This window comes from Sinocyclocheilus rhinocerous, unplaced genomic scaffold (assembly GCF_001515625.1).
Source record: "Sinocyclocheilus rhinocerous isolate Xijiao unplaced genomic scaffold, SAMN03320098_v1.1 scaffold2119, whole genome shotgun sequence".
In the NCBI taxonomy this organism is placed as follows: domain Eukaryota; kingdom Metazoa; phylum Chordata; class Actinopteri; order Cypriniformes; family Cyprinidae; genus Sinocyclocheilus; species Sinocyclocheilus rhinocerous.
Window position 1 is genome coordinate 71,915 of NW_015629034.1, and position 11,488 is coordinate 83,402.

Genomic DNA, 11,488 nt, shown 5'->3' on the forward strand with positions numbered 1-11,488 from the left:
TAGTTTCGCTTTCACAACGAAAAACACAGCGTCTTTACAACATGGCGGCAGCGTCAACAATACTGCAGTGAGAATCAAAGTTACGCCTTCTTTCTTTGCGTGAACATTTGGGCGGCGTTATACAAATCTTCCCACATAGTGATGTAGGTATGTTGGGGCGTGTTAGAACGAGGCGTTTTAGGTAGGCGTGGCTGACTCTTAACTTTTATAAAGAATATCTCTTTGGATTTGAGACTTTAGTCTTTGCAACTTTACAGATCTTCTTTATGCACCAAGAGCTTGTAACACTCCAAAGAGAAAGGAAAAAATGAAATCGCATCATATGACCCCTTTAAAATAAATATATTGAGCTATAAAATTAATTAGCATAGCACAGGGCAGATAACTTGATCTTGGAAGAAACCGGTGAGAAATATTTGATTACAGCCCCTCTGTGTAGGTGAATGGCGAATCTCCAAAACTGTTTATCAAGATTGTTTCAATATGTCAAATCATCAAGATGTATAATTTCAATATGTATAATCTGACAACAATGGAATCATAAATATTACTTCTTTAGCTCTTTACAACACTGAGCAAATTTTTTTTAGATTTCTTCTGGAACTGACATACATGAGAAGCAGGAGACTAATATTGTTTTTGCCTTTATTAGATAGGATAGGATGAAGAGAGGCAGAAAGCACTGTGATACAGAATCAGGAAAGGACCACGAAGCAGGACTCAAAAGGAGGACAGCCGAGGCACTTCTGCACCATATGTAGGAGCACTGTCCACAAGGCCATGTCCCAAATGGCACCCTGAGCCCTCACGGTCTTCCTCCAAGTCCATCCTTTCATGACGTGATGCCGTAATGTAGACGTCTTCTGTGGAGCTCGCCTCAAGGGTGCACAGAGGCTGCAGAAGGGCTTGTGAGGAACCTTCTGAAACCTAACATGAGAAATGGGACACCCTATGGTCTTGTGGACTTAACGGACACACGTATGCAGCAGCCTTTGTAAGTCAGTAGGACCACAAGTGCACATGAAGTGTGTCATTTGGGACAGGGCCTTAGCTTAAATTCCTCATTTGCACTGCACATTAAAAAGATCTCAGTTGTTCTTTTTCTGTTCATGGCCAGTTTCTTACAGGCACTTCAGTACAGTTCATCTAGTCCAACATTTACCCCATATGGATATCAAAACGGGCTTGTAAGTTTCTATTTATATCTCTAAAAAGATATTAGAGACTGTGTGTGTGTGTGTGTGTGTGTGTGTGTGTGTGTGTGTGTGTGCATAATTAAGTTTTCCCATATGCTCCAAGAAATTTGTAATCTCATCAGTACCTTGAACCGATCAGTGCTGCATATGCTTTTTGGAAAAGGAATATAATATGCTGACATACGTCACAGTAAGAAGAAACCAAAACTTACTCAAAAATGCACACACTCACAGTTAAATGACTTATGACTTATGAATGTACTGAGCGGTTGTGAGATGAAGAGATACAAAGGCAGCCAGAGGTGCAATTATATATCTGGAGGCTGTCTTAAGGACACAAGTGAAAAGGCCAACAAGTGCGCGTGTGTGTGTGTGTGTGTGTGTGTGTGTGCGTGTGCGTGTGCGTGTGTGTGTGTGTGTGTGTGTGTCTCTGTGTGCGCAGCATTGTGACACTCACAGCGGTCCCCTACACCTCTGCCTCACACAAGTGACAGAACAAAAGAGTTGTAAAGTGCTGTATCTCTGAAGAGATACAAAGGCAGCCAGAGGTGTGTATTTCAGGCAGGTGCAATTATACATCTGGAGGCTGTCTTAAGGACACAAGTGAAAAGGCCAACAAGTGTGTGTGTGTGTGTGTGTGTGTGTGCGTGTGTGTGTGTGTGCGTGCGTGCGTGCGTGTGTGTGTGTGTGTGTGTGCGTGCGTGTGTGTGTGTAACACTCACAGCGGTCACCTTCACCTCTGCCTCACACAAGTGGCAGAACAAAAGAGTTGTAAAGTGCTGCAGGTATCAGAGCAGAACAAAAGTGCACCTTGCACCTTTCAAATCATCCAAAGTACCTCCTGAGGCCCCAAATACCTGTGGCGCATTCAGAGACACTGCAGGTGTTTTCTCTGTTACTGCAGGTGCAGCACACAGTGAAAGACACACCCTCGATTTCACAGTACAAAACACAGAAAAACTACTTTTTTACAGTGTTTGCATGGAAGCGCTCTATGGAAATACCGAGTTTATGCCACAGACATGAATGCCTTAATGCTATTTTTTTTTAAACAGTTTCACAATGAATATGACACTATGGTGCTGTATGTTACAGTACTGTTCGTCACTGTCAACTTTTAGCAAATGCTCATGAACGTTACAGGAAATGCTACTTTTCACTCTTCTGTAAATCACCTCTTTCCTTACCATCAGATTTTCTCTCTCCCTCCTCACCTTTCTCATGTTGTTACACATACATCTAATTTCCTGCCTTCTCTTCAGTCTCCCTGTAATTGTGAAAGTGACACAATTTGCTTGGCTCTTCCAGAGATTCTTATATTGGGCCTCAAGCCATGAACACCAGGCTTCAGCACACCACTGTTGTATTACAGCTGTTTTTCTCTACTCAAGGTTGCTTAAACCCTAAACTGTGAGACCACCAAACTTACAGCCTGTCCCCTCCACTCACATGTTGATTACTAATGAAAAGGTCCAATCCTGCTCCTGGAGGGCCACCTTCCAGAGTTCAGCTCCAAACCCTAATTAAACACATCTGAACCCGCTAGAAACTTCCCGGCAGGTGTGTTAAAGCTAGTGGCCCTCCAGAAGCAGGAATGGACACCCCTGTGACAAAGGAATGAATACTAAACACTAGACCAGGGGTAGCCAAACCCACTCCTGGGGGGCTACCTTCATGCAGAGTTTAGCTCCAACCCTAATCAACACACCAAACACAATTAAGGTGTTCAGGATTACTAGAGAACCACAGCCAGGTGTGTTAGAGCAGGACTGGAACTGAAGTTTAGGGCTGAGTTCCACTTTGCTTTTAGACACACACTCGCAGGAATCCCTGCTGGCCTTTTGAAGTGCGTTCCACTTTGTTAAGTGGACGAGGGAAGTTTATATGGACAGACCCATGACCCCTCGATTTTGACCAAGGGAGCAAGTCTGCTTTATCCACTCCATAGTGGATTCCAAGTGATCTAGGGCTTCGGACATTCCAATTCAGCTCATTGCAATAGTGCAGTAGTGGACACTTGTGCAACGTCAATAGTCAATGAGATGGCGATAGTGAGGGAAGGGCATAAAAATGAAGTGGAACTCTGCCCCGGATGGCCTAGGTCAGGGGTGTTCATTCCTGTTCCTGTTTCGAGAATTCAGATTCAACCCTGCTCTAACACACCTGTTTGTAATTATCAAGTGTTCCTGGAGATCTTAATTAGCTGGTGTGTTTGCCAGGTTAGAGCTAAGCTTTGCAGGAAGGTAGATCTCCAGGAACAGGCCTGGATGAATGCTGTGTAAGGCTTCTAGATTTTTTGAAAGATGTAGAAACCTTTGCCTTTTGACCCATTCTTTATGTCTGCAATTGGCATTTTTATATTGCACTGTTTAAACATTAAAACAGATTTAAATAGGCTCCAGCATCCCTGCTACCTGCTAAGACAGTGGTTCCCAACCACATTCCTGGAGACCCCCCAGCACTGCACATTATGAATGTCTCTGTTGTCTGACACACCCGTTTCAGGTCTTTAAGGCTCTATTAATGAACTGATGACCTGAGCCAGGTGTGTTTGGGAGAAGACATGTTGGGGGGCTCCAGGAATGTGTTTGGGAACCACTGCACAAGCAAGCAGTTGGGAAAATGGATGGATGGATCTGATGGCCAAGACTCAAGAGGCTTGTTCGTATGATATTCGAATTTGTCACCACATTGGAATAGCTCAAAATGGCAACACAAACCTCAAACATCAACTAACATCAAACCTCGCCAGTTCTAGCACATCATGTGACCAAACAGCATGACATTTGACATTTGATGTAGTCTTATAGTATGGTGATATAGTCTGTAGTTGGAAGATAGTAGTTGACTTTTTTTGGAGCATAAAAGTTTTGGATCCTATTGACTTGGAAATTTGGATGCTCAAACATTCTTCTTTTTTGTTCCACAGAAGAAATAAGTCATGCAGGTTTGAAATGACATGAGGGTGACCAAATGATGACAGAAAGGTACCTGCTAGGACATAACTCAATATGAGAGGGAACGTTTGAGGAAACAGAACCAGCAGGGAAATAAGACCAATGACATGGAAGGGGGCAGTGGCGGCTTCCAGAAAGGAATTGCATCCGGAAAAGAAAGAAAGAAAGAAAGAAAGTTGGAGAAAGAAAGCTAGAAGCCAAAGTATGTGGGTAATCTCCACACAAGAGCACAGTCACCCAGAACTCTGTTAGTAATCCAAACCTTCATAACAGCTCCTGGCTCAAACATGATCCCAATGACTCAGCTCTCTAAACCACCACCTCAAACATGAACATCACTGCTCAGATATGCCCTTTTAAAGGCAATGTACTGTCACCACTGAACACTGAGCCAGGCCAAAGGCCCTGAGAATTAGGACAAAGAAGGGATAGATCCATCTCAACTAGACACTATTACTACATATTGGTCTTGACTTTATTCACCCCAAAAGAAAAAAGCATGTCGTTCAGCCCATCTTACACAGGTCTCAAATGAGCTGGACTCAACTACAAGGTTATCATACATTTAAATATAACATGTCAAGACACACTGAGGCAGGATTGATGTCAATAATATTCAACATTATCATTGGTTCCCGCCTGTCTCATGACTGCCTGTCATTAATGTCAAAAATGATCGCTGAATGACTTAAATCTGAACCTGTACCTCACACAAAGCTGTCACATGACTTGGAATAAAGTGTATGAACCATATGGACCACTTTATGACACTTTTATGGTGCTTCCTGGACCTTGACAGCTCCACCCCTTTTCACTGTGAGGAAAATAGGGAAATTCTGTCTCATCTTTATTTGGGTTTCACAGAAAGTCATTTGGGTTTGGACCGACCTCAGGAGGAGTAAATGATGACAGAACTTTTATTTTTGGCCAAACTATTCCTGTCATTTTCAGCTTTCTTTCTAGTTGGCTCTAGCTAGCAGGACGCTTCTCTCTTCCCAGATGCTTCAGATGTTTTTTATCAGTGCTGCAGCGAGGCCAGTGTTTATATGTGACTGACAAGCCGTTTCCTGTGTCAGAGGAAAGGAGGGAGCGAAAGACCAAGTGAAAGGAAAAAGGGAGGTTAAACTAGGTCAACAATAGGAAGAAGGGATTTTTCTATGTATGGCACAATTCCTCAAAGAAATTGATGATGTTCAACTATATATATACTGTTTACATAAATGCGGTCTTCACGCCCTATAACTGAAAGACATATAATATATGCAGCTGAAGGGCCCTCAGATATGTTTGTTCCAGCAGGGGGAAAAAAAGAGGAGAGGGCAACTCAAACCACACTGCACCCACGTCAATTACAGACACATTATCTCACCCCCTCACAGGTACATTTTTTGACTTTACGGGGCATTTTTGCAGATTCGTGCCGCTTTTCGAGGGTTGAAAGACACTGACATCACCCCCTGTCATCCCTCCAGCCGCCCACACACAGTTGTCATCTCTGTGTGAACATGACTCCGTGGGTTTGAGGGGCCTCTCAATCCTTCATGTCTACTATGTCTGACTTTATGTCTCCAGTTCAGGCCAACCACATCAAAACCAAAAGCCCAAAAGACTTTCAGCTACTGAACACCAATCATATCTGAGCATGTCGGCCCACATACACCCAAACATACTCATATTGCAGTTTCTCGGTTTGCTGTTTAAATGACACAGTATAAAAACTACCTTAAATTAGTAATTTAAGAGATATTTACAACAGAAAACAATTTCGCTCATATCTCCGTTAAAAGAAAAAAAAAACTTTACAGCTATATATTTGTATCAGTTGCATATTTTACAGCAGTGTTTGTATTATTTATATATTATTGCAGTATTTATTTTGAATTAGCTTTTATGTTTATATTTCCAGTTTTCATTTTAATTTTAGTTAGTTTTAGTAGTTTTGTTGTGTGCTTTTTTCATTTGTACTATTTTTGATATATTTCTAGTATTTCATTTTAAACTCAATTTAAACTATTTCAGTTAGGTGCCAAGTTACGCTTACATTTCTCAGCTATTGTTTAGAGTTTATTATATTTCAGCTTTATTTCAATTACTGAAAATAATTTTTTATAGTTTAAGTTTTAGTTTTAGTTAACAACAACACTGCTTTACAGTAATGTATTTACATTAGAAGTATGAGAAGTCAATGAGGGCCTAAAAGCCAAAATTTAATGCTTTATTTAATTTAATTAATTAATTTATTTATTTATTTATTTCAGTCATTAAATACATGTTGTTTCAATGCACAAAGTTGTCAATTTTGAAGTGAGACTACCTTTTTTGCTGGAAGAATGAAACTTGTTGTCAGCATTGTTTCTGTTGCTAAAGTTTGCCTCATGTAAGCAGTCCTTTATGCAGTCTTTATGAGAAGGATTTGCTGGCAGTGGATACCAACCGAGAAACAGCAAGAATGGGAATGTTAACTGAAAGCTTTCTCCAGGTATTATAGACCTTGTGAGCTTTAATGACAATTGCAACACATCCCTTTCATTTATCCTTATCATGCAAAAGTTCACAGAGTTTAAATGGCCATGACATGAGATAAAAGGCACATAAGAAACTTCACTTTTTAAACTCAAGTACAGAGCCCCAAACATGACATGTGGAAGAAAAAATAGATATGGTGGCCTCAAAGTAAGAATATTGTTTTAATCATGCCACAATTTAGCTAAAACAAGGGAAGAATTTAGTCAACATTAACTAAGATGAGGGTACGGATTAGTACAATGTGGCCACAATGTAACTAAAATGAGGGAGTTATAAGTTAATAAAGAATTTTTGAAGAAATTCTTAATTTGTGCCCCCCATATATAGCTTTCTCTCCCAGCATGTCATGTATTGGGCTCTGTACTTAGGAGTACAGCATTTTTAGTGGTCACAGATGTTGTAGATAAAGTATGCCACAGATACTGCCCGTAGAGCTGAAGTTGCATTGAGCCTGGAATATTTCTTTAAGCGTGCCCTCCCCCCTACAGCTAGCTTCCCCCACCAAAATCCCACAGCTTTGAGCCTCCAAATCAGCAGAGGAAGTGCATCGTTACTCTAGCAAGACTGGTTGGCGTCAGCGCGGGTCACAAGGGCTTTGTGGATTCAGCTTCCTAGAGAAAGGGTGCGCTGCGGAGGAGGTCTACAAAACCTAAAACCTCAAAACCCTGGCCGCATTCGAAGCACAGATTGTTGGCATTTCCCACATTTATAAAATTTCCCCTCGGGGAGGCATATCTATCTGTTTGACAGATTGAGGTTCTGGAGCTAAGGGCTGGATCCACTGGTCTTAATGGTGCGGACTGGCCCATTTCTCTGGTGCTCCTCTAAGTCTGCTGCCTCCCTTTTGGTCTTTTTCCACCTGCAGTGTCTCAGACGCGAACATTTGTTGGCCATGTGTCAGCTAAACTGGTTTAGCATTGAATTAGCGCTAGGCTACGCAGAAAAAGTGTGTGCAGGTGTTCTGACCATCACTCAAAATATCTGACTGCGTCTAGACGCAGACGCTACATATTTAATGCACTGTATCTATTCAGAGACCATTGGATGTAAATTCATGCATTCAAGGAATAATTCACTTTTTTTTATATATATATATATATATAATCTTTAAAAATCCTGCAAGCTTGTGTTGATTTCAGAATGTTTAAGGGCATAATTTGCAACAATATTGGTAAGAATCAACAATATTTGATGTCCAACATGGAGTAATGCAGAATGTGCTCAAGCATGAATGATATGAAAGGAAGATTTTCTCTCTTTTCGTATTTGCCACATAAAACTACCAACGCACTTCTGAATATGTGTACAAAATCCTTACTCTTGAATGTAAACGAGCAGTGAGGACATTCTGCTAAACATCTCCTTTTGTTTACCATGGAAGATATAAAGTTGTAATGGTTTGTAATGACATGAGGTTGAGTAAATGTATGCAGAATATTAATTTATGGGTGAACTGTCCCTTCAACATATCCCACCTTCATAGAAACACAAATTAGACACTTCTGTTAAACAAAGAACATAAATTACTTTATTGAAAAATAGCAAGTGGAAATACACAAAAACATCTTTGCTCCAAAAAGACTGCATAGCATTTGGTTTGTGTTATACGTCCAACATATAAACAATATGTAGACAGGCAGCTTTATTGTGGCTTTGGAAAAAAATATGTTCGAAGACGACCAGATCATAAAGGCTTCACGGAAGACCTTTCTCGAATGAGAGCCTGCAAATTCTCTTCACTTCAGATGGCTTGGAGTGAACTTTGTACATAACTTCTAAAACCAAATAACCTTTCTTGTGTGTTTTTGACACCTTATTCAGTGTTTAAGAACATAAAAACATCCAGGAGATGCCGAATGATGTAATACCTCGAAGCTCGGATTACAGAGACAAATTCCAAAGCCTAATTGAACTTCTTATTAAAACAGGTCTTTGGTGTGCTTTTCAGCCATCAGTCTAGAGATAGAGCCAATGCATTTGTCAACAGGCCTGCGCTGCAACAGCTGTCTCAATACATCCCCGCACGTCTGTGGAGATTTTGGTGAGAGATGACCTCTCACCACACACGCTTTATAGCAGCTGCCCCCTCACAGTCCCGGACCAGCCGGCACCGAGGTGCATCCTGGGAATCCATGAGAGCCAGCCTGTGGGCCCCCTTCCCACGACAAAAATCTGCAGTCTACATTTAACAGGCCGTTACTGTAGACACGGTTTGTGTGAACGTGTGTAAGACTAACACTGGTAAAAAAAAAATAACATCATCAGTCCTCTGGCTTCTGGAAGCAAAGATAAGGCACTTTGTGCTTCAAAAACAGCATCAGTACATTTTCTACGAGTCCAGACATTCACTTATGGCTTAAACCCGTCCCAGCTCAATGCCGAGAGATGGCCTCTAGGCAGACAGACAGCAGCCGGAGAGGGTGTGTTTGTGCAGGAGGGACATGCGGCTGAAGGTACGAGAGCACGTTGCACACTGGTACTTCTTCACTTCGGCGTGGGTCTGCAGGTGAGCGCGCAGGTTCGAGCGGTCCGCAAACGCACGGTTACAGTGGGGGCATGAGAAGGGACGTTCACCTTAAAACAGAGATGAAGAATTTTGTTTTTAGTATACACATAATATATGTAACCTCTACAGTTTCTGCAAGAAAAGGCGAACGTTCAAAACTCGTGCCGCTCTGATTGGTGGTTTTGAGTGGTTGCTTGGGTATTCGCTTCAAAGAGCCAATCCCTAGGTTTCTATAATATTCTTGTCTCAAGATAAGACTTTTTGGGAGGCCTTTATGCAGATAGTCAAGGTTGTACTTGGTTAGCCCCTGCTAGTAGATGCACCAGCCAAGAAACAGGCATTGACAAGAATGGGAATGCTAACTGAAAGTTTTCTACAGATGGCATAGACCTTGTCAGCTTTAAAGGTAATTTCACCACATCCCTCTCGTTTATCCTTTCAGTATCATGCAGAAGTTACCGAGTTTAAATGACTATGAAATGAAATGAAAGATTGAATATAACAAACATAACTTTTTAACTCAAGCACAGGGCCCCTATTGTGTGGACAATAGTTTCCATATATATACTTTTTGGGATTTTATCACCGGTCTGCCAAACTGAAATGATAAATCTGGTGGCTTGGAAAAGTAATAGCACACCTCTTCTCAATAAGCTGCACAATTTGAGGCTTGCAGGATGAGTTTAATTTTTTTAAGTTAAGGGTTGACTTTGCATGCACCACTAACAGCCTCAATGCATCAGCTCACTCACCGGTATGTGTGCGGATGTGTCCTCGCAGTAACCAGGGTCTGGAGAAGGCCTTTCCACACGTGGTGCACACACAGGGGAGTGTGTGCGAGCGGATGTGCATCTTGAGCGCACCCAGACTGTTGTACTCTTTGGGACAGTGCTTGCAGTGGAAGGCGGCTCTGGTGCTTGTGCTGGCGGCTCCTGCAGCGGTAATGACCGTCTGCGGGCTGGCGGTGCAGTGCGTGAGCTGATGGCGAGAAAGCGCGGCCGGGCTGCAGCAGGTCTTGCCGCAGTGGGCGCACTGGAAGCGGTCGGTGGGGTCTGGGCTGGGGGGATCAGATGTACGGCAGTCGTCCTCCTCTCCGCTGCTGCTGGAGCTGGACTGAGAGCTCAGGTCCAGAGGCCCAGGAGGAGAGGGGATGCTGGGTGACACCGGTGCGAAGGTAAGGGGTAAGGCACTGGCAGTCCACACAAGCATGGAGGGATAGGTGGGCACCACAGAGTCGCCTTCTCTAATGGGGAAGCATTGTGGGACGACAGCATAGCTTTGGTCTGGGGGAGAGAAAAGGTGCCCGTTTAGATGGTTGTTGGACTGCATGAAAACGGTTCAGTTTGTCTGAGGTAGTACTTTCTTGTTTTTATACTCTCCAGCTTTTCAAACGCACACTTTATTTGGTTGGTAACTACTGAATGTCTACTCCATTAGTACGCTCTGACTCACTTTTTGAGCTATCTTAATCAGATTAAATTATTGTGACATACTACAGCTGAAGCAGTTCAGCGGTTAGATAAACTTCACATCCTGCAGTTCGTGCAGATGCCATGGTGAAACAAAAAATCTAATATGTTTTAAAATTGTACGATAAAAACAAAATAACTAAAAGTAATAACTTAAGTCATTAAAATATGATAATAAAATACTAAAAAAATGATGTCAACATTTATGGTGCAGGATGTTATGACAACTTTGGGTGAGGTTTTGGCTAAACATAAGCTGTTTTAATTCACATACTGATATGGCATAAAATAAACATAAACAAACAGCTCTTAAAGGCACACTCACCAGTCTGACTCTCCAGTTCACTGTAGTTTGGCTTCTTGTTGGAGAAATATTTCTTGACAAGAAATGAACGTGGCATTTTGTAATGATCCTCCTCAAACCTCAGCGAAAGTTTTAGAGCAGCTCTAGATTGAAGCTGCAGTGTGAATCCCTTCAGAGTCGGAGTCTGCTTCAGATGCTCAGAGCGGACGGAAAAGTTTCTGATGAAGTTTCTCATGAACTAGTGCCATTCAGCCCACACTGGTCTCTTCATATGAGGCTGGGCTGAGAAAGGGGCGGGGCTTGAGCTCCATCCACGCCCCCCCAGAACACCCACTGACGGACCCCGCCTCCTGCAGGTGCCCGCGGGGGACACGCCACTGCACCCAGCGCATATTCTCTATACTTAACTTATGTTTATAAAACTTCAAAAACTTCAAACCCGTTGATGAGTTGCTGTAAAACAACAGGTAAATTCTATATTAATGAGCTGCGTTGTAATGAGCCGCGTTAAATGTCGTGCAGAATAAGTG

The 11,488-nt window shown here is 42.3% G+C and overlaps 1 protein-coding gene across 1 annotated transcript; it reads right to left on the bottom strand.

The window, feature by feature from the left end:
- Positions 1–8,231: 8,231 nt before the first annotated feature.
- On the bottom strand, positions 8,232–11,218 carry LOC107738552 (protein snail homolog Sna-like). Its single transcript, XM_016550317.1, has 3 exons — positions 10,980–11,218; positions 9,938–10,468; positions 8,232–9,253 (listed from the first exon to the last, which is right to left on the bottom strand). Exons 1-3 carry the CDS (start codon positions 11,191–11,193, stop codon positions 9,072–9,074), a joined length of 927 nt encoding a protein of 308 aa, XP_016405803.1. The 5' UTR covers positions 11,194–11,218; the 3' UTR covers positions 8,232–9,071.
- Positions 11,219–11,488: the final 270 nt, after the last annotated feature.

What these genes read in the sequence shown, in the direction of transcription:
- LOC107738552 (XM_016550317.1), bottom strand. Translation starts at nt 11,193, where the DNA reads ATGAGAAACTTCATCAGAAACTTTTCCGTCCGCTCTGAGCATCTGAAG. An exon ending in TGAACTGGAGAGTCAGACTG is followed by an intron (nt 10,469 to 10,979) that starts GTGAGTGTGCCT and finishes TCTCTCCCCCAG; the next exon opens with ACCAAAGCTATGCTGTCGTC. An exon ending in ACACATCCGCACACATACCG is followed by an intron (nt 9,254 to 9,937) that starts GTGAGTGAGCTG and finishes CTCTGTTTTAAG; the next exon opens with GTGAACGTCCCTTCTCATGC.